The sequence below is a fragment of the Acomys minous genome (genome assembly GCF_964271855.1).
Source record: "Acomys minous genome assembly, chromosome: 2".
Classification (NCBI taxonomy): Eukaryota; Metazoa; Chordata; class Mammalia; order Rodentia; family Muridae; genus Acomys; species Acomys minous.
The window spans coordinates 132707658-132730942 of NC_140484.1; the positions used below are offsets into that span (position 1 = coordinate 132707658).

The 23285-nt window shown below is 48.1% G+C and overlaps 1 protein-coding gene across 3 annotated transcripts in view; it reads left to right on the top strand.

The window, feature by feature from the left end:
- C2CD3 (C2 domain containing 3 centriole elongation regulator) overlaps positions 1–23285 on the top strand; it is a 107365-nt gene that overhangs the window by 80814 nt on the left and 3266 nt on the right. For 2 of the 3 annotated variants that reach the window (XM_084772933.1, XM_084772934.1), the window contains exons 29-32: positions 3250–3411; positions 5921–6141; positions 9012–9930; positions 12038–12149. In XM_084772933.1, the coding sequence (XP_084629059.1) occupies positions 3250–3411; positions 5921–6141; positions 9012–9930; positions 12038–12149 (1414 nt within the window). Of the gene's footprint in view, positions 1–3249; positions 3412–5920; positions 6142–8702; positions 8942–9011; positions 9931–12037; positions 12150–23285 lie in introns of those variants that run through there. The other variant, XM_084772935.1, reaches the window with a different exon arrangement.

Consider the following 23285-nt stretch of genomic DNA (forward strand, 5'->3'; position numbering starts at 1 on the left):
CCGCTCCTCCCTAGCCCCCGCTCCTCCCTAGCCCCCGCTCCTCCCTAGCCTCTGCTCCTCCCTAGCCCCCGCTGCTCCCTAGCCCCCGCTCCTCCCTAGCCCCCGCTGCTCCCTAGCCCCCGCTCCTCCCTAGCCTCTGCTCCTCCCTAGCCCCCGCCAGTTGTTTCTGAGCATGTCAGGGTCCTAGAGTAGCTGGATATGATCTGTGCTAACTGCTTTGGTTCTTTATTTTATCGTACGTGTATGGGTGCTTTGCTGGCGGGTATGTCTGTGTATCACTGGGTGCTTATGCCCTTGGAGTCCAAAAGGGTGTGGGATCCATTGCATCAGGAGCTATGGAAAGTTGTGAGCCACCACAACTTGAGTGTGAAAGAACAGCAAGTGCTCTTAACTACTAAGCCGTCTCTCAAGCTCCTACTTTGGTTCTTTGAGCCTCAGCTTTCATATTTACTTAATGAAAACAATATATTACCTCAAGAATTGTTATAAAGAATAAATCAGAATAGAAATAAACTCATTTTAATACACTTTATATATGTCAGCTGATTGTTTTCATACGAATCTGAAACAAGAGATTTAATTCATAATTATATATGGCAAATGCCTGGAGCAGCATTTCTAAATTTTTTGTGTTTAGTATAACTGGAAACTAAAAACTCAGACGGCTATCTCCAACTAGGTGAACAGATTGCCAAACTGTGGTATATTCATAAAACAGAATGTAACACAGAAAGAAATATGTTAAATTAAAAACTAAAGCCCAGCACTTGGGAGTTCAAGGCCAGCCTGGTCTACAAAACGAGTCTAGGACAGCCAAGGATACACAGAGATACCCTGTCTCAAAAAAAACATAAAACAAAAAAACTGAACCTCAAAATAGTTGCGCTGAGAAATAATAGCTAGAATAAACGTACATTATAAAAATTCCACTTATATAAAATTCTAAAAAATGCATACTGGTCTACAGAGGCAGAAAGCAAATTAGTGGTGACCCAGCGATAAGGGATGAGTAAGGAGGCAAGAGGAAGGAATTTCAAAAAGAACCTTGAGGAAGGAGTGAATATATTATCTTGTAGCCAGGCATGGTGGCACCTTTAATTCCAGCACTCAGGGAGGCAGAGGCAGGTGGATCATTGTGAGTTCAAGGCCAGCCTGGTCTACAAAAGCAAGTCCAGGACAACCAGGACTACACAGAGAAACCCTGTCTTGGGAAAGAAAAAAAAAAAAGAAGAAAAAACAAACAAACAAAAATATTATCTTGTACTAGCTTCTTGAATGTAGGCATATTGTCAAAACTCATCAAATTCTGCATTTTAAACATGTTAAGTGTTTTAGGTTTGGCTACATCTTAGTAAAATAGTGGTTCTTAAACATTCCTACTTGGGAACTCTTTTGTACTCTTAAAGATGACAACCCAGGCCAGGAATGTGCTCATGCCTACTCCCAGCACTTGAACAGCAGAGGCAAGGAGGTCTCTGTGAGTCTGAACAACTTGACGTGCATAGTTCAGGCCAGCTGAGCCAACACATGAGGCTGTGACAAATGATAATAATTTGATGAGTTCACAGAGGTTTTTAAATGTGGATTATATCTTAAAATTTTTACCATATTGCACATTTACATATTTTTAAAGTTTAAGCATACAAAATCATTGTATTTCTGAACACTGACAATGTAGAATCAAAAATACTGAGAAAGCAATTGCATTTGCAATATCAGACTAAATAAATATTGATGACTAAAGATGATATTTTCTAAAAATTATCAGTGTATTGTTGAAAGATGGTAAAGATCTCAATAAACGGGATGACATTCCGTGTTCATGGTTCATGAATTTAACATTTTTTAAATGTGATACTTCCAAAATTCTTATATAGGCTCAACATAATACATATCAAAATCCCTGTTGGCGTCTTTCTAGAAATGAGTAAGCTGATTCTAAAATTCACATGTAACTTCATGTTGCTCTTCCAGAAGACCTAAGCTGAGTTCCCAGCATCCACAGCAGGGGGCTCACAGCCACCTGTAACTCCAGCTCTAAAGGATCAGACACTCAGCTGGGCGTGGTGGCGCACGCCTTTAATCCCAGCACTCAGGAGGCAGAGGCAGGTGGATCCCTGTGAGTTCAAGGCCAGCCTGGTCTACAAAGTGAGTCCAGGACAGCCAAGGTTACACAGAGAGACTCTGTCTCGAAAAACCAAAAAAAATAAATAAATAAAAGGATCAGACACTCCTCTGGGTCTCCACACTCACACACACGTGTGCACACGAAAAAATAAGTAAATAAATAATACTTTTTAAAAATTCTAAATACAAGTAAAATATTTAATTAAAAAATAAATAAAGTACTGATGTAGTTATGACATGAAAGAGATTTAAAAGTATATTGTGTGATTCCATTTGTATAAAAGATATGACTAGACAAATAATAAAGACAGAAGATAAATGAGTAGTTGCCACAGGTTGAGAGTTTCAAGAAGAAATGGAAATGTTTGTTAGTGGGTGTTAAATGTGTTTTTAGAGGGGTAATAAGATGTGCTAAAACTGATCCTTAAAAAGAAGTAGATAAGCCAGGGGAGGTGGCGCAGGCCTTTAATCCCAGCACTGGGGGTGGGGGGTGGCAGCCGGGGCAGAGGCAGGCAGATCACTGAGTTCAAGGTCAGCCTGGTCTACAAAGCAAGCCCAGGACAGCCAAGGCTATAGAGAAGCCCTGTCTCAAAAAAAAAAAAAAAAAAAGTAGATAGTCCTGAATACACTAAAATCACTGGATTGTATGTTTTCATTGGGTTAACTGGATGCTATATGAATCACATCTCAGTCAGATTGCCTTAGTAAAAGAGACAGGAAGAAGATTGCTGTAGTTACATCTTGAATACCATGCTTAGGAAGTAAAGATTTGTTCTGCAGATTAAAGGAGGCAGAGCTAGAAAGGAGTGGTGAGGGCGGACAGCCCATCCCTGTTGAGTCCCTGTAGCGACTGCCATCCTACTGAAGGCTCTTTATGTACTGTTGTAGTTGCTTTTAGTTCAGATCTGTGCTTTAGGAAAATCACTCAGGCTCCCCTGTGGACAGGAGATGGAAGTGGAACGGGTAAGACTGAAAGCAAGTTAGGAAGCCTGTGTGGTCCAAGCAGGAGCTGAGCAAGCCAGACCTGGTTGCAGTGTCACTTTAAGAAAATGACTCCGTTGTCACACTAAGAGTCCTCTCCTTGGTTAGGAGTTGATTTCATTCCCGATTTCCCCCCAACAGAAATGGCACCGTAAAAAGCCAAGCAGCACGCCACGAGGAGCATGTGCAGAACATCCGCCGATTTCACGAGTCCCTGCAGCACGGGGAAGCAGTCTCGGCAAGTGAAGAGAAACCGACCGCAGTGCCTTCGTCCTCCCACACCTCCATTCTGACTTCTCTCAGGTGAGGACCTGCACTGAGAAGAGGCACAAAGAGCCACCATGTGTGTGGCACAGGTGGAGGAGGAGCATCCATGTGGCATTTCCATTAATTGCCCCTTCTCTGGAAGGTCTCATGCACATTAGTGTCAAGTTGGACCTTGGAACTTCATAGGCATTCTCACAGATAAACTGTCAGTTGCAGCCCTGTGTTCCTCCCGAAGGCTCTGGTACTGACGAACCTGTAAATCCAGGAACTGTAGCTTCTTCACCACAGCTTATGATAACCACCATCACATGACGTCACATCGTCACGTCTACAAAGCCTCATCCGGTCTGTGGCCATCACCTGCACAGCCATATCGTTATTCTTATCCTGGGTCCATCCTTCCCTGCCATTGTGTTGGTCTAGCTAGCAAAGAGTCAGGATGAGAATTAAAGCATCAGCAACATCAGCCCAAGGCTATCGAGTGAGAATCTAGTACCGTGGAAAGGACAGTTTGACCTCCAGCCCTGACAGCCTCAGTACAGGAGACAGTCATGGCCAGTTAATCTACAGGGTAGTGACGGCTGTGGTTTCCTGTCCCAGAGCAGACGACAGAGGAATGAGTAATCCAGAAACACAGACATGGAAAGAGTTAAAACAGCCCGTGTGGGCTTTGAAAGAAGAGGCTAATGAATGTGAAGGTTATTCTGTGCAGAAAGAATGTCTCCAAACCCCAGAGGCACGTATATCAAGTTGAGGAAATACTGACTGCACAGTTCAAAACAAGTTGAGCTAAAGATGCAAGGTGTAAGCCAGCAAAATATCTCAGCATGTTAAGTGTGTTTGCACACAGGCCTCCCATCCTGGGTTCAATCCCAGGATTTCACATAGCAGCAGGAGAGAAACAACTCCCTAGAGTTGTCCTCAGTCTACACACACACACACACACACACACACACACACACACACACACAGTAAAAATTTAAGTGCAGGCAGCAGGGTAGTTCTTTAGAAGTTAGCGCATGAAGGGCCTTGAATAGACTTGGGGGACCCATGTGTGACCTATTGTGCAAGTATTGATAGACCTCTGTCACTTGTGAGAACCCCCGACAGCACTGGGTTTGCAGATTTTCTGAAGCTGTGCCAAGTGTACTGCTGCTTGCATTTTCCTGCTGCAGATGATCAAGACACAGACGCCGCCACCATTTGATGAGGCGAATCCTCTAGTGATAGAACAAGGATGAGCTTTGTCCTCCTTTCATTTGCATTTGACTCAGTCTAGACTATGGGGATCTCCCAGGCATTTTCAGGGCAGCAGACATGCTTCCTCAAGTATCTGTTCCTAGATACCCGTGGCCTAGTTAGAGAAAACGAATGAAAGACCAGTGATCAAAAAAAAAAAAAAAAAAGCACAACTGAAGGTCATGTATTAACGCTGAGAGTGAAGGGATTTAGGAGGCAGGTGACCCAGTGACTTCAGCTAATAGACTTTGGAAAGAAAAGCCATGCGCAGCAGCCGTACGAGACGGTGGAAAGAAGAGACAGGGTAGAAAGCAGCTTGATCTCGGGGTTCACAGTCTGAGAAGTAGACCAGGGTGGGACAGAGCCCATCTAGAGTCCTTGAGAACAGCCTGAGACTTGGGGTCCCAGAGTCTGCATGGCCACGTACTGCTACTTATCCTAGACAAAGCACTTCAGGTCACTGAGTCTGAATCCTCTGTTTGTAAGGTAGTAACTCCCGATTCAAGTGGTTGGCTGAGAACTGTCAAGGTTGTGTATTTGAAAACAAAATCCTACACAAATGTAAGTTGGTGCGATTTCCCATCGGGGAGTGGTGACAATGAAAATGAGATATTTTTCAAATCACTCATTCATATTAACTCATTCAGTTGTCATTTGTTTGTGCCATGACCTCTGCTGGCTGGGGGTGGAGGCTGTAAGAAGCCATCGCTGGATAACAGTGATGAGGGGAAGTAGGTAGGAAATCAGTAGGCGCACAGATTGAGAAATGGAGGACAATCTGAGATGGTGGCCTGGAGCCAACCTGGAGGACCAAGGAAGGCTGCCTAGATGGGATGAGGAGTGACGGAGAAGTGGGAAGCAATAGGAGCAAAGAAGTGAGAACTGCCACGGTGAGGGCCGAGAATGGCTGCTCATGGGCCACGTGGAATGACGCTTGTAATCTCAGCTGAGACAAGACTATAGCAAGTTCCAGGCCAGCCTGGGATACATACTAAAGCCTTGTCTCAAAAAAACAAAAACAAAAACAAAAACAAAAACAAAAAAAAAAACAAAACAACCTAGCAAAGAGAATGGCTCCTTATGAGAAGGTTACATTTTCTCTAGCTATCAGAAGAGGAACGAGTCAGACAAAGGAGACAAGTTGGCTCTGGCAACAGGAGGAAGAAGGGGAATGATTGGTTAAAGGGGACAGTGGCTCCTCTATAGCACTAAGCACGTGAGCAGTATTGAAGTCCTGCCTCAAGTGTCTTGTGCAGATCCTTGTAACCACTGTGCATGACCCTCTGTCAACCCCTCTTGTCCCCAGGAAGAACCTGAGTGAGCTGGATGAGATCCAGAAGTACTTCAGCCGGAAGCTCAGCAAGCCTTTCCTGCCTTTCAGCTCCCACAGCTCCCCTGCCCCCTCACAGAGCCAGGAGAGCCAGAAGGACTCTGTGCACCCAGGAACCAGCAGCCGAGACCCTGAGAGCCAGTGCATCCTGGAGAAATCCAGTAACCTGGTGTTACAAGTCAGCTCCTTAATCTCAGGTATGGCTCAGAGCTGCCCTGCTAATCAGCTTTGGTCACTAGATGTCAAAGGCCACCTGAGTGTCTACCCTCAGATGGCCCTCCATGACAAATACAAACAACAATTTTCATATCCTTTTTTTTTTCTCTTCGCCGTCTTACTTTTAAAGCACAGGACAGTGGTGTGTGCAGGAGCATGGGGCAATGGAAAGAGCCCTGGGCTGAAGGCAGGAAGCCCAGGTCCCTGGCTTCTGGCATTGACTTGCTATTGACACTGGGCGTGTGCGTTCCTTTCTTGAGCTTTTATTCCCCTAACCAAAAGTGACAGGCATGGATTAGATGGTGGTTGCCCAGCTGTTCTTGAACTTGTTTGCATCACCATCTTTCAGGAAAACTTAGCTACAAACATGTTTAAAGTTCTAGTACCAGAGTCCAGAAGTGTGTAAGTTTTGTTTGGTTTGGTTTGGTTTGGTGGTGGTGGTGGTGGTTGGTTAGTTAACTGGATTTGAGGCAGGATCTGACTGTGTAGTTCAGGCTGACCTAAGATTCACAGTAATCTTCCTGCCTTATCCTTCCAAATGTTGGGTTGCAAACATGTGCCCACATACCCAGAACAAAGTCTGCACACTTGGGAAGCACTGTAGAAGACTTTGGATGGTTCTAAAGTGTACCATTCCAAAAAGTCCCTTAGAGCAGTTCTCACTTTGCCTCCATATTGGTGTTGGGAGCTACAGAAGGGCAAAAGTCTACACAGCCTGAAAGGCACTCCATATACCCTGTAAGTAACGTCCCCTCAATCACTACATATCATCACCGTCTCAGCCAGACCAGACTGTTGGCTCTGCATCATAAACTTATATTCTGTAGTCAACCAAAGAAAAAGAAAGATGAAACAAGAGAGAAGTTTTCATCCAAGAGAACTCAAAAATTGTGATTCCAGGGCTAGAGAGATGGCTCATAGGTTAAGAGCAATTGCTCTTCCAGAGGTCCTGAGTCCAGTTCCCAGCAAACACATGGTGGTTCACAACCCTCTTATAATGAGGTCTGATGCCCTCTTCTGGCAGCCAGGTGTACATGCAGGCAGAACACTGTATACATAATAAGTAAACTAAAAACCAAACTGTGATAGGGATGCTCTCCACAATGAAGGCTTCTGGTGGGGGCCGGGCCAGGAGGTTTTCCTTAAGGGAGTTGCCACTGGGAGTTTGACATGCCCCAGTGAGTATACGGCAACACAGATTGGACCTTTTTTGGTAATTTTTTCCTTGTGTGTGGGGGTGGGGGGCGGCGGTGGGGTCACAAGGGTAGAGGGTTGGGGACTGGGAGGACTGGGAGGTGAGTGTGATAGGATTTTATGATGTGAAAGTCACAAATAATATAATATTGGGGGGGAGCCTTTATCAGGATACAAGTGGCTACAAATAGGGGGTCTCCTCTTATAGGGATGTAGCAAAAGGGAATGGAAGGACTAAAGCTGGCCTTGAAGTCAAATTAGGGGGTTTAATGCTTACCCAGGCAGGAAATACCCACTGACCAAATTTGTGTAAGCCCCCAGGTCCCACCCTAGTGCCTCATAGAAAAGGGGGTTGGGGAGGAAGAGCTGCACCTGTGTGGTGAGCCTTTGCTGGCCCTTAAAAACAACAAGAACCAGATGTGTGGGCCTTGCCCAGCTGATGTTGGAAACAGCTTTACCCTGTAGTGTGGTCTCATGTGCTTCCTCATGGAACATGGCCACATAGTGGAGCTTTCCAGTTGGTGCTTCTGGGCAGGCTTCCTGGAGGAGATGTGACGAGCAAGGGGCATTGAAAGATAAACTGCTTTATAAAAAGGGACTTGTTCCAACACAGTAATTAAGACCAAAAGACCAGAGCCAAGTACATCGGCCTGGTGCCTGTTCTGCTTACAGGTATACTCACATAGGCACACTCTCCTCTGGTGCCTGAAGATTTTGACTGTAGTAAACAAGCACCTCCTGTTAGTTAACCCTGTCAGTGAGAAGGGATAGCCGTGGCCCTGGAAATCAAATCCACTGCTAGTGTCTGCCTGGTTCTCTAAATGAATCATGCAAACGTGTCATTTACTATGTCTTTGTTGTTGCTGTTCCTTTTCTGAGATGAGACCTTGCTATGTGGCCCAGGCTGGTTCTAAACTCCTAAAGTGACCCTCTTGCCTGAGCTTTCAGAATAGGTAAAATGAAGGCTTGAACTTCTTCAACTTGTGTATTCACTTATCCACCCTCATTTCACCTAAAATAATTTGAGTTGACTGGTACCTTCTCCTTAAGTGTCTGTACATGCACCATGCAGCATGCAGGGTATGCTCATTTCTCTCAGAGTCTCAAGCCTGAGGAGTGGCTGGTATTGGTCACATTTGAAAGAAAAACAGGCTCAGAGGGGACAGCTTGCTCATGACCACAAATTATAGAAACTGGACGCAAAGCACTTGTCTTTCCAGTGCCCTGCTGCCGCTGTTCCTTTCTTTTGTTGTGCATCAAGCTTTCCTTTTATTTTCCAAGTAAAATAGTCTTAATCACTGCCATCGACTAGGTAAATGAGTGGATTCTCGTTTTGGTTTTAATTTAGGTGATTACTGAAGTAAATGGAAGCGTGAGCATGCCCGTCAGGACCCAGCTCCCGAGAGACCTGAGCATGAGACACCACAGGTGTCTCCACAACTGCAGTAGATTAGCGCTCAGCCCTCTAATAGTAGAATAAAGTATTAGAAACTGTACTGCCATGAACATAGTTTCACTGACTCCTGGGTGAATTAACTATGCTGAGGTTTGTTTAAAGTCTCATCACAAGGATACTTGTGAGGCTAGAGGCCAGAGCAGGAACCTGAGTGGTCTGCAGCCCTGCCAGATAGTAAGAGTGATATCTGTTGCTATTCAGATCTGCAGACCATCACCAGAGATTCACAAGCAGCTTTGACTTCTCACCAAGCCCGGAGAAAAAGCAGCTCGGTCACCACCCTCCCAGATGCTCAGGACACAGAGGCTGTGCGAGAAGGAAGCGCCACTCCTGAGGAGCCATTGGCAGGAGCTGTAGAGACGAGCACAAATCCCCTGCCTCCCCCTGATCTCAAAGAGACATCAAAGGGAGGCGGGGCGCTCCGTGAGTCGCTGGAGCATGCAGTGCCCATCACAAGGGTGCAGAGCATTGACACTGAGGTGGGCCCAGACTACAGTGATGAAGACTATGAAGAAGACATTATTGAGCCCAGGACCCTAAATGAAATCACCACAGTGACAGACAAAACTAGCCCTTGGTCCAGTTTCATGTCAGACATGAGTGAGGTCCTCAGCCCACACCCCAATGAATTACAAAGGGAAGGCCCCTCCTGTCCTCCAGGACCTTTCCCCAGAGAGGAGCTGAAGGCCAGAAGTAGCCCACAAAAGGCAGTCACCCCCCAATCTGAACAGGGCTCCCCTAGGGTCTGTGAGGGTGGAGCCTATCTGACCAAGGTTGAAGAGCCTGCCTCAGCCGTGCCACAACTTGTCCCACGCCTGACATTCTCGGGAGCCCAAGAAGGCAGTGACTCTGTTAGATGGAGCTCACAGCAGACAAACTGGGACAAGAAGCCTGTGCCAGAGAGCCTGGCTGAGAGTGAAGCCTTCTCCAGTGAGCTCAGCGACTCTTCCGAGAGCTTTGACAAGTTCTCTCTCCACCTGCCCTCCCAGAGCAAAAGGGAGAAGCACAAGGAGCCACCCGTGGGATCTCCACCCATGGGATCTCCACCCATGGAATCTCCTGCTGTGAGGCCAAAGCAGGTACCAGGCGGCTCAGGGGGGTCCACGCGGCAGAAGCTCCCGTATCCTTTGGTGTTTGCCACAAGTGGATACATAGGCCATCCATCCTGGGCGTTCTGGATGCTGGTATTAGGCTAACAAAATGAGTGCGACCAGTGGCCGTTGCGGAATGCAGTGGAGGTGCAGGGCATGGGAAGGCTCTTCCTTCAGAAGGCCACCTGCATGGCTAGTGTTTTAAGTCTACCACTGAGGCCAGGGCTGGGCGACCTGTTCTATAATCCCGGCACTTGTGGGGCTCAGGTAGGAAAACTGAGTTGTAGGTCGGTATAGGCTACATATGCCTTGTCAAGAAAAGAAAAAGAAAGAGACTCTGCCGTTGACACCAGCCCCTTCAGGTGTAAACGTTGGACAGAGCATAGGTATTAATACATTCATAGTAAACTTTTCTGTCTGAATTCTCCAATTTATACACTGTGCAATTCCATACCTGAAGACAAGGCTCAGGATCTCAGTTGAAGCAAAAGGAGAGGCTGGCGCTAGGGCTCTAGTCCCTTGGGAGAACTCTTGCCTTGGGTTCTATCCCCAGTGCCACAAAAAGGAGGATGGGCGTGCAGAGAGAGAATATTACCAGTGGTTTCCATTTACTGGGTTTTGGGGTTTTTTGGTTTGGTTTGGTTTGGTTTTTTGGTTTGGTTTGGTTTGGTTTGTTGTTGTTGTTGTTGTTGTTGTTGTTGTTGTTGTTTTGTTTTGTTTTTGTTTTTGCTTTTGTTTCGTTGTTTGTTTGTTTTGTTCAAGACAGGGTTTCTATGTATAGCCTTGGCTGTCCTAGGCTCGCTTTGTAGACTAGGCTGGCCTTGAACTCACAGCAGTCTGCCTGCCTCTGCCTCCCTGAGCACTGGGATTAAAAGTGTGCACCATCACACCTGGCTACTGTATGCTTTTTTAAATTTTCTACTATAAGTTGGCAACTTTTTAAAGTTAAATCTTGAATCTTTAAAGATTAATCCCATCTTTAATCCCAGCACTCGGGAGGCAGAGGCAGGCAGATCTCTGTGAGTTCGAGGCCAGCCTGGTCTACAGAGTGAGCTCTAGGACAGCCAAGGCTACACAGAGAGACCCTGTCTCAAAAAACCAAAAAAGAAAAAAGGACAAACAATAAATTTAAGGCAAAGCCATTCTTAGCTGCTTAATCAGAAACCCTAAAAAAGAGCACCACAACAGCCCCTTCTACCTCCCTCAGAATTAGGCGATCTGAGTCAGTGCTGTGCTTCAGCAGACATCTGAACACAGCGTGCTTCCAGCAGCAGCTTACAAGGCCCACACCTTATAGATCGGGCCAACCAGCTGTGCCAGGCCCCCCACCCCAGTTTTGGTTTTTAGTGTGTGTAGAGAACAGCCAGTAGACAGGTCCTCCCAGTACTAATCACCTCTGTGGTCAAGGCACTGCCCCTAGAGCCAGCTTTCTACGCTGTCTGCACATCAGTTCGAACCAGCAGCCCTCAGCCAATGTTCAATGCTTGGAACCTCCTGGCCTTCTGCGAGCTCTAGGCAGGAATTGGGGTAACTGAAGGAAAATGCCATTGAGAAGTTTGAAGAATATTGAAGGAGATGTGAGAGGCCTATGAAAACAATTGAGGGGCTGTAGAGGGCAGTGGTTAGGAACACAGACTGCTCTTCCAGAGGAGCAGGTTCAATTCCTATAGATTCACATGTTGGCTCACAACTGTGACTCCATTTCCAGGAAATCTGGTGCCCTCTTCCAGCCTCCTTGAACACTTGTCATGCCTGTGCTACACAGATATGCAGGAAAAACATACACATAAAATAATAATTTGAAAAAATTGCATAATTGAACGTTCTGTGTTACAAACTATGATTGCGGAAGTGAAGAAACAAGGACCATGTGGCCAAGGTTAGGAAAGATCTTCCTGGAGGAGGTTAGATGTGAACCTGTCATCACAGTAGAGACTAAAGAGAGGGAAGGGAAGGAGGAAGGACACATGTTAGGAGAGGGCAGGGTCTTCCAGTGAGGGAACCACTTATGCCAAGGAGTCATGGATGGGGGAATAAGATACAAGGAAAACAAACAGTGGGATCGAGGTCAGTGGGGTGTTGGTCTGGCATGAGGGTAGACTTCTAGGTATTTTTGTCCCTTAACTACCATTGCAGTCCAGAACCTGTTGTGGTGCCCAACTTCTTTTTGCCTCCCCAACAACTGGAGGCCTCTCTGCGCATGATCTCTCACTCTCCAGCTTTGCCACCAGCAGCCACAGCTGACCAGGTAAGAGCAGCCACTGTCCTCCCTCTCCCTGTCCCTGTCCCTCTCCCTCTCCTCTCCCTCTCCCTCTCCCTCTCCCTCTCCCTCTCCCTCTCCCTCTCCCTCTCCCTCTCCCTCTCCCTCTCCCTCTCCCTGTCCAGTCAGCACCCCTGAAAGCATGCAGCACACAGAGCTGCGCTGGGCCCATCTCCCTGCTAAAGCTGCTCCAGTCACTCTCCATGCTTGCTTGGAGAATCTCCTGTGGGTTCTTCACTGGGCAAGGAGCTCAAACAACATGAAATCAAGCAGAGCCTTGTCAGCTGAGACTGACAGAGGTAAAGGCCGCACAGCACGAACGAGAGTCCACTCGGATGAGTGCTGAGTGCTGTGGGAGCCCCAGGCAAGCAAACAGGGTACCAGTAGAGGACACCACAAAAAGAGGAGCATCCCTTCGGGACTGTGACAACACAGTCAGGTCTGGATAAAGAGCAGCATCACAGCAGTGTGCCTAATTGCTATTTGCAAAACACCTTCATAACTTCGTCATTTATGAACAGTAGGCAGTTGAGACGTGTGTACAGATCTCGGTTCTCCACTTTTCTGCTCTGACATAGCACCTGGTCTTCAAGTAGCAACAACAATGATAATGATAACATTCTGATATTATTATATTTAGATATATAATGTATAGATTATATAGATAAATTATGTGTTCTTGTGTAATACAAGTTCTAGACAAACAAGCAAAAAGCCAGCCAGCCACATACAGTGGGAGAGGCCTATGATTCCAGCATGGGGAAACAGGAGTATCAGGAGAAAGATAGACCGCCTGGGCTGTGTGAGCTCTTCTTTTAAAAAAAGGGGTGGGGGAGGAGAGAGAGGAGAGAGGACAGAGAAAGGGAGCTATCCAAGGTCCAGCCATACCCATGACCCTGCCCTGGCTCCCTTGCCATGTCCTCAGGGCCACCTGACGGCTTTTCCTCGTTGGATCCCCTCTGGGGAGAACAGGACCTAATTTATAACAAATGCTGTGGCAGGCTAACTGACAGGCATCTGAAAGGAGAAAAGCTTTGCTTCAAAGATCCCAGTCCACAGTTCTTGGCTGCACTGATGTGGCAGAAGCCACCACCTCATGGCAGACAAGAGGCAGGTGAACAGGGAAGGACTAGTGAGCTGAGAGTAACCACCACAGGCTCTTCCCCTCCTTCAGGCCCCACTTCCAGGATCTACCAAAAGAGCACCACTAGCAAGGGATGCAGCCCTTAGTATGAGGGGAAACTGAGGCTCAGAGCTTCCTGTCCACATCTACAAGGGATGAGAATATCACTACACATAAGGAAACTGATGAATAAAGTCTGAGCCTCTTGCCAGAGAGCTAGACCCTCAGGGAGTCGACTGGATCCCAGTTCCTGTCTCCAAACCCTGCCTCCACCCACTCGCTTTCCATCTTGATACTTGGCTTCTGTTGTGCTCAACTGAGCTCTGGTTTAAATTGACTTCATTTAGCAGCTAACAATGTGAGTATTTCACATACCTTCCCAGAGGCTGTGCTGATAGGGGATAGTTCTGACCCATCCTGAGAGCCCTGTGTTGGAGTTCTATACTTAAAGCTAACAAGCCGAGACAGTTGTGTGATGGTTCTCAAGAAAAGCTTTGAGATGTCCAAACCATTCACTGGTTTTCTTTCTCTCTCTTCCCGACCTCCCCAGTGTGTTTCCAAAATATCTGTTTGGCAGATAGCTCTATCTGAGGTCCCACTATCTCCATAGATCCCCTGCAGGGGTACAGGTGCTGGGTCCTCAAGGGACCTGCTGTGCTCTTACTCCTCCTCTGGCTCTGCACCTCTTCTCACAGTTCACACACATGACCTAGACGTCTGCACTAGGCTTCAGGGGCTGTGTGCACCGAGCACCTTGGAACATAACATTCATGGAGCAAAACTCTGAACCTACTAGTGAGTAAACAAAGGCTCTGGGGCTTGTGGCTTGACCTCACTGACTCTAAGTAACATCAAGCTAATAGTGAGTGGTCAGCAGGATGAGGTGAGCCTTAAGTAGGCACACTTGAATCCTTCTCTGCCGTCGTCTGGGCCAAGTAGGTGAAGGGTCAGTGAGTCATGCACCAGAGGAAGAGTTCCACAAGCCACTGTGACAAAGCTGCCAGGCAAAATATTGTTCCTGTTTCTGTATTTGTGCCCTTGTGATTTGCTTCCTCCCCCAGGGACAGGCTGCCTTTGGTCTTTTCAAGACAGAGTGTGGGAGAAGGAAGAGATGAGAATCTCCCTTCTCTTAAAGGGCACACTGAGTTTCAGGAAGATGTGCTTCATGTAGTTCTCGCTTTTCCTTGAATTGCCCATAGAAGAACTCCAATGCTTGCTGCCCTTGGGGCCACTTCTCTCCTGAGGACATCAGTCTGGGTCCCAGTTAGGATAACCAGTGTCAATACGGTTTGCCCAGGTTTAGCACTGGAAGGTCGCAGACCACAAAATCCCGGGAGATGGGATTTGGGCTGGAAGCCTGCTGGTGCTGAAAGTCAGGTCGCCTGTGTCATTACCCACATACTTGCTATTCTCGTGCACTTCGTTCTTTCACATCCTGGTTCTTGCTGGGGCAGTTCTCCTGCAGCCTGGATGGCTTCCTTTAAAGTTTCACATCTCGTGGACCTGCTGGTAACCAGGCCTCTCTGGTTTGGTGCTCTCAAGTAGCTTTATTTTTGCCTTCTTTTTGAAACTGGCTATGCAATTCCAGCTTGGATTCTATATGTCTTTTAGCATTTTAGAGGTACCTCGCTGGGGTGTGCCTCAGCTGACAAAGTGCTTACATAACATGCACAAAGCCTTGGGTTCAAACCCCAGCACCACAGAAACTGGACGTGGTTGTGCATGGCTTTAAGCCTAGTGCTTGGGAGGCGGAGACAGGGGGATCAGAAGTTCAGAATAACCTCTGAGACTCTGGGGAGACAAATAAAATCCCATCTTCAGTCTTCCAGTGTTTTCTGATGAGATATAGATGTCTCTTATTATTCTCCAAGGTGTTATGTGGCCTTTATTCTTCAGGGCCTCTAAGATCTGCCTTGGCTTCTGGTGGGTGTGTAGCCACAGTGGTCTTTGTTGAGGAGATGGAAAGGGCAGGTAGGAGCATGCTGATCATTAACTATACTAACAGCATTGCAGCTCTGCAGAGTCTGCTTTTATTGTGCTAATTATTTACTTACATTACATAGATTCATTAGTATGTGATGATGTTACAAAATCTAGTGTAATTAAAAATTTAAAGATAATGAGTGGGAATTTGGAGCAGAGAAACAGGACAGTGGAATGAAGGGAAGGCTTTTAAAAGAAGATTTATGAGTGTTTTGCCTGCATGTATGTATGTATAAAACATGCACGCCTGGTGCCCATGGAATCACAAGTGGTGTGAGTCACCACAGGAACTAAACCTGTCATCTGCAAGAGCAGCTGGTGCTTTCAGCCCCTGGAAAGGGTTTGCTTTTGTGAGTATGAGGAGAGCTGCAGCTTCTGTACACCAGTGCAAAGGTGGAGATGCTGCTGCAGAAGAGCAGGCTGGTCCCTGGGGTGCAGAGCATGTGTGGGACATTGGCCTTCTGAGGAGTGTGCTAAAGCAGGTGGAAGCTGAGATTTGGTGACAGGATTGCCTACCTGATGGAAACGTAATTTCTCAATAATGTTCCAGGCAAGCTTCAGCTCAGAGAGAGAGAGGGAGGGAGAGATGGAAGGAAAGAAGGATTCATCTTAAACCTTCATTTGTGGACCCCACGTGTTGTCCCCTCTTGTTCTATGTGACAAAAACTTTTCCTAAAGAGACAAGACAGACATCTACTCACCCCCAGATGGGGAGCCCAGAGTAGACCAAAGTACAGATACCATCGTAGTTCAATTTGGTGAACCGTGAGTTGTATTGGGGTTACTTACAGGACCATGGATAGAGAGCTCCTTACAGGACTCAAAGACAGCTACATCACCAAGGCCCACCCTAGCCCGGTGACTGCTCACAAAGCTGGGAGGCCTGGCGCACACTGCACAACCTGCAGACAGCTCCTCATCAAGTGACTCTGCTTTAACCCTTCCAGGCAGCCAGTCCAGTCTGGGTCTTTGCCGCCTTTCTCTTCCGCGGCACCTCAGCTTGTCTCAGAGTCATTGTCGCTCAGCTTTCCTTCCTCTGAGTGACTTCCTCTGGCAGGGAGTTAATCTGGTCAGTTTCAGGAACTTCCTGTGAAGCTTGAGTTACTTAGCTTTTGCTTAAGGAGTTTCCCTGCAGGATATAATATTTCAATCTGAGAGGAAACTGTTAACACAACAGCTCCTAAAGTTCTCAACCTTCCTACTGCTGGGATGCACACACACACCATAGAATTATTTCTGTTTCTACTTCATAACTAATTCTGCTACTGTCGTGAATCATAACAGCCTTAGACAACCCCTGTGAAAGGGTTATTGGAGCCCCAGAGGGGTCACAACTCTTAGGTTGAAACCCACGCTCGTAAAGCCAGGCCTGACTCTGAAAAGAACAATGTCCTGAAGGTTCTTTCCAGCCCGTGATCTAGGATCACTGCACCATCATCAGCCTGCTTCAGAACCAGAACGAGCAGCCCATCCTCAAAACAGGAAAGGGCTTGTAGGTGTTGTACCCACTGCCCTGGAGTCCTCCACAAGGTCCGAGGGAAGGCCAGTCCTGCCTGCATTTAGGAACAATGTGCACGAGCCCAAGAGCCTCCCAGATAATCTCTGTGCGCACTTGTGAAAATGGCTTTCCCCTCTCCCTCCCGCAGTATAGCAGATGTAGGAGCGACATCAAACCTTGTATACTGCATCTGTCAGTTGGCCTTTCAGGCCTTACACAGTGGTAGTACTGTAGTAACAAGTACCACAAGCACAAGAAAAGGACATAATAAAGGCCAGGCCCTCACGCTCCCACCCCATGAAGAAAAGCGGTGTGAAGCCGGGCGTGGTGCAGGTACAGGTGGATTGTTGTGAGTTCAAGGCCAGCCTGGTCTACAAAGTGAGTCCAGGACAGCCAAGGCTACAGAGAGAAACCCTGTCTCAAAGGAAGAAAAGAAAGAAAGAAAAGGGAGGGTGGAGTGTGGCTAGCCTAGCAGGGGTGTGCACAGCCAGGCTCACACCCCTCATGAATCAAGTTCTGCCTCCTCTACTTCTTCTCTCTTGAGAAGAGAACTTCCCTGGGACAGTGTCTCCGTTGCATTTATGTCTGGTTCTCCTCACAGAGGGTGCGCTGGTTTTGCCTACTTCTGTTAGGAAGAATGTTGGCTCAGGACGCCCAAGACCAAATTCTCAGCATAAAGGAGGGTTATTTGCTGCAGAGGGACAGAGGGCAAGGAATAAAAGACAGAGACGGGAGATAGAGGATGAGGGACAGAGGGCAGGGGTATTTGTCCCCAGGGAACAAAGGACTGTCTCTGGATGGACAAGAGACAGATGTGGCACATAGAAAGATGGCAGTTTATAAAGGTATAAGGGGAAACCCTGTGTTAAGATGAATGTTTAATTTTTAATTGTGCTTGTTAATTAGGTGAGTCAAACGCCCCCCCCCCCCCCGGGGCTCTTGATTGCTGGACTTCAGTACTTTGATAGGTGCACCTTGGTAGTCAGCCTCAGGAGGAGGAAGTGTCTAAATCAGAGATAGACCTTGGGGGCTAGCCTTAGGAGTGTAATCTAATAATTTTTAGCAAGACAGAGGGGATGGGGGAGAAGGGCAAAGCCTGCCAGAGTCATGTTCACCACGCTCAAGCTGGCCAGGGTCCTTTTAGCTTCCTTCCCGGGTCGAAGAGCAGTAGCTAAGAAGAGTGGCAATTTACGTATGTGGTCTTTTGTCTCCTGCCCTTGCAGGGCCTCTCTCAGCAGCATCTTGACCACTCTGATTACTTGAGTTTTGTGAGTTCTTTAGTGGTATTACTGTTCAGTGACTCTCGAGTTAGCGCCAACCTAGACTTCTTTCCCCCGCTGCAGATGAAGATTCAGTTGGATCCTGGAAGTCACATTTTTGATGTGGCACAGATAATTCATTATGCCCCAAATCTGAACTAGCCGCTTTCTTTTGCGTACCCCTCAGCCACCTCATTCCTCTTCATAGGAAACTCAGCTGCTGTCCGTGTAGTTGCTCTTCCTGAGCTCGAGGTCATCTGCCACCTCTCCTTTATAGCACAGCCGGCAGCCCTTCCCTTACTGCGCCTTGCTAACCCTACCCCTAATATGAACGGCCAGCTGCCCAGCCCGCTCAGTGACCCCTGACTTCTGTTGCCGCTCAATTCACACTTTCTACCACTACCATTCCAGTTACACTTGCACCCCACTTTACCATTAAGGAACAGAGAACAGCACTGTCTCAGGCTGGCAACAGTCAAAAACGCTGACCTCCAGTCTCCGTCCTCAGGGAGTTTGTCATCTCAGCAGCATGTGGCACTGGTGATCTCTTCTGTAAGCCTCCCTCATGCGTCCTTGGGGTGTCACTGCTGATTCCTCCTCTCTCTAGCTGCTCTATGCAGTCTCCCTTGCTGCCAGGAGTGTATGTTCCTAAAATAGAGGGGTGCCCAGGGCAGCATTGTCTCCAGACTTCTGCACCTCACCTTATTTTCTAGGGGAGTGTGTCCTGCCTCGAGCCCTTGGACCCCTGCTGAAGAGCTGCTGTAGCCATCTTAGCCCAGAACTCTGACTCTGAGCTTCTATGTTGGACCATGGCCCAGCATCAGCTCTTGGTTGTCTCCTAGATATCCTGCTGTGGACGAGCAGGTGTCCAGCTGAACGCAAGAGTTTACTCCATATCTGTCCCTTCTTCACACCCATCTAACAGGGCAATCCGTCCTAGTTTAGTTGTCCAGGGCAGAGGTCTTCAAACCTTCCCAGTGCCTGTGGTCACAGTGAGCCCAAAGACGACGACAGCTTTAGCTTTAAAATACATCTGTCTTAATTAGGGTTTCCATTGCTGTGAAGAGACACCGTGACCAAGGGCGTGTGCCACCACACCCAGCTAAGGCAACTCTTTTGTTGTTGTTTTGTTTTGTTTTGGGATTTTTTGGTGGGTTTGTTTGTTTGTTTTTGGTTATTTGGGGGTTTTTTGTTTTGTTTTTGTTTTTTCGAGACAGGGTTTCTCTGTGTAGCCTTGGCTGTCCTAGACTTGCTTTGTAGACCAGGATGGCCTCGAACTCTCAGTGATCCACCTGCCTCTTCCTCGGAGTGCTGGGATTAAAGGTGTGTGCCACCACCGCCTGGTGTAAGGCAACTCTTACAAAGGAAAACAGTTCATTGGGGCTGGCTTACCTCAGAGCCCCACCTCCACAGTGACCCACTTCCTCTAACAAGGCCACACCTCCTAATAGTGCCATTCCCTCCGGTCAAGCATTCAAACATGAATCGATGGGCCCATGTATATTCAAACCACAACATCCTGGTCTAACCACTGCCATCAGCACCCTGTTCCACATCATCGATTCCTCTGTCAATGCAAGAGATGTCTCTGACTTTTCTCTCTGCTTCTGCCCTGCCAACAGCAGCCCATTCTCCATACAGCATTTGTTTACCTTCTCTGTTCAGAACCCTCTAATGACTTCCCGTCAGGGAGTAGGAGAGCCAGAGCTGAGTGTGAGGACAGACCTGTGGGAGTAGGAAGGAGTCCTTAGCTTTAAACCAGAACTGAACGTCTTCTAGCAGTATGGCATAGTTCTAGCTAGGTGCCGGGAAAGACAGGAGGAATCACTAGCCCCTCCACAGGGAGCCTGCAGCTCCACAGCAGAGCCAGCCTTTTAGAACAAGCTAAATAGGAGATGCCTATTTAATTAAAGTCCTATGCCGTGGGCCTTTCCCCCTTTTATTTTTGTAATGCTAGGATCAAAGTCAGGACTTTGTGCATACCAGGCAGCTGCTCTGCAGATCCACACCTGCCTGAGCTCCTGGCACTTGAAGACACTCTGGCCTCCAGACCACTCACAGCCTTTCTCAAATGCCATTTACCAACGTTAGCACTTACGTGAAACAGAGCCAGCAGAGTGAATGTGGAGGACAGGGCCTTGTGGGGCTTCAGGAGAACTCAGCAAAGATAAAAAGCTCTGAGGGTTGTACAATTTGAAGAGAAGAAACCTTAGGAAGTCAATTGAACTGAGTGGTGCCCACTGCACGCCCTGGAGAAGGGTTAAAAGAGGGGCCTGGGCTGGAACAGCAGGCTAGGAATTAGAGAGCAAGAAGCAGCCTGTCCTGAGCCTTGGCCTCCCTGCTCTGCCTTCAGACTGCGTCTTTCCCATGAGATGAGCCCTCTTGTTCTGTGCCTTCCCCCGTCAAGCCCTGGCTCTGCCTACTTCATCTAACAACCCTTGGGTTAACCACAGGCATGGGGCTGACACAGTTCTCCATAAACAGTCAGTGTAGGGGGCAGGAGACCTTGCACCGCCCCCACGTCTCCTTTAGCCAGACCGCAGCATTGCAGGCCTTGCCAGGGATGGAGGAGCCCAGCCCAACAACTGAGCTGAAGGGCACCAGCTGACCTGCTGCTGGCGTGCTAAGGTTGTGGGCAGTGTGCTCGCTGGTCTGAAGAGGCAGCGCTGACTTGATTTTTATGTAGGAACTTAACTTCTGAATCCAAACAACCAAAGCTTAAAGTTCAGCTTATCTGACTCCTGTGTGCTTCCTTTATCTGAAAAGTGGGTGTAATAGAACCTGTCACCTAGAGTTGCTTGTGGAATGACTCAGTCAGATAGGCTGTATCTAGGAGAGTTCTTGCTGTAAGCACCCTGAGCATTAGCTGTCTTAATATCACTATCAATGTTATCCAGATGTCTTCCCTCATAAGCTGGTCCCTTCTGGCATGTGTAGAAGGGAAAGAGGTAATGGTAAGGCAGAAATGTTGGGAGAGAGGGTCATGATCCAAAGCTTAGGACCAGGGTAGGCACTGGGAAGGTACAGGGACACCCCAAAAGTCTGGAGAGCAATTCCTGAGCCATACCAGCTGGTTGGGCCCAATTTAGACTGAGTTAGAGGCCAGACCAGCATACAACCCACACCAACGGTGTATTCCTAGCCGCAACAGTCACTGCCTGTCACCGAAGCTAAGGCTTTGCAGCTCCTGTCTCCCTAGGGCCAAAGGATTTTCCCTCCCTTGGCTGCTGCTCCTAAGCCCGATGGCACCAGAAAGATGCACAGCCCCCACAGTCACCGGATCATATGAGAAAGGAGTCAGGTCCAAGGGACCCAGGGCCCTCCTGTCTCAGAATGTGGCCCAGGCCTTAAGGCTGCGCTGCCCCTCTTGTTTAGCCAGATATCTTGACCTGCTGTCTCATTTCTTTGAGCCAAAGATCCCTAGCCCTCTGCAGAGGTCAAGAAAAGACCTAAAGGTCACGGGGAGGTTCTCCTAAAGGCAACCTAAAGCTTTTGGAAGGAGATGAGCGACCTGGCCAAGGATATACAGGAGTTGAGAAGCCAGAACCAGCTGGTGCCTATCCTGACTCAGGCCACATGTTGATGGTGCCTCCCAGGCAAGGCCTGTAGGCCTGCTGGCATGTGCTGTGCTTGTCTAGACCTGAGCTGCAGGCAGCCTGCTGTGTGGCGGGATCTAGGAACCCTGCCAGGACTGTTAGGCTAACCTGTTCTCTCTGGAGTCTGGACTGCGGAGACCTCCCATTAGTCAGCATTGGTTAGTGGTCTAAGGAGTCTGTCTGGCCCTCCTGTGCCCTTCATTGTGGAAACTGATGGTGTCAGCAGGAGCCCTATAGAGTGTCCCTATTAGAAATGACTTCTCAGAAAAACAGAGGGAGCATCTGTATAGCAGAGCCCGGGGATAGAATGCTAACCTGAATGGAGAGTGAGCTGGAGCACCAGCCAAGCTGGATCTGGGTTGCTTAGATTTTGATCTTCCACTCGGGGCTGGGACTCCCGTGTGAGTATCCTGTCTCCACTTCCCCTACCCCTGGCTGCGGCTGCTAAGTTCTTTGCTGCCTTCAGTGTCTAGGAAGTCCTTGTCACTGCCTTAGGAAAGGACAGTAGGAGCCGCCCCAGAGGAAGGCAGCCAGCCAAGAGGGTGAAAGTTGAGCAAGGGTGGCAGCTGCGTGGAGCCCTCACACAACCTCTGAGGCAGCCTGACTGAGCAGGGCAGCTGTTTGCTTTCAGTTATCTCTGCAGTGTTGTTTCTCCCTTAAAGGAGCTGCCCTAGAAAAGAACAGAGGATCACTTGTAGGGGACAGGTGTGGAGCTGACTAAACAGACCTTGGGGAGGTGCCAAACCCTTGTTCGGCTCAGGCCCTGTGAGGCCTAGCTTTTTGCCTGAGATGCGAGTAAAAGCTAGGGTCTAGCTAGGATCACCCCTAACTCTAGCACAGCTCCCACGTGTTGCACAATGTGCCTGGCATGAGCCTCAGTGAGATCTGGCTTGAGTTTCACAGTGGGCCAGAGAAAGAAAACCAGTTTACCAGCTCGGCTAGACAGTGTCCACTGAGACCCACAAACAGAAAGCATTTTAGTCTTAAGCAAGTGAGACAGACCCATATTCCCTTCATCCCACTACCTCCCCTCTGAGAAAGGGCTGGAGAAATGTAAAGCAGACTAGAGGCAGGCCCCTGCACCACCGCTCCCCAGGAGCACATAGCCTGTGATGAGATGCATAGAGAGGTGTAATGAAGGGGCCTGCATTGACATTAGCGTTCTCTCGCCCTCTCCAAACGTTTTTGTGGTTTGGTTAGGTTGGTTGGTTGGTTGATTTGGCTGGTTGGTTGCTTGCTTGCTTTTGAGACAGAGTCTCACTGTGTAACTTGGCTATCTGCCTCTGCCTCCCAGATGCTGAAGCAGCTCCTTTTTCTGGGTCTGCCTTCCTTCTGTTAGCTTCACTCCTGCAGCTAGCTCCGCTTGGTGACTGCTGCTGTCCATGGAGAAATGCCCTCTACTGCGGAGCTCAAGCTGAGCCTCCATTTGCATCATCTCCTGTCACACTGTTCAGACCCCATCTGCATGTTTTTCTTCAGTCCCTCCTTGAAGTTCCCTTTTGGGAACTCCACTCCATGCATGGTCCCTCTGTCCACACCCTGAAGACTCTACAACCCCCAAAGTTTGATGATCCACTTTGCTTATGGCTCATACAAAGGCGCTTGCTTGTTTGTTTGCTGTACAGATCCCCTAAGCAGGAGCATGGGAGTATGTAGAGGAATGGG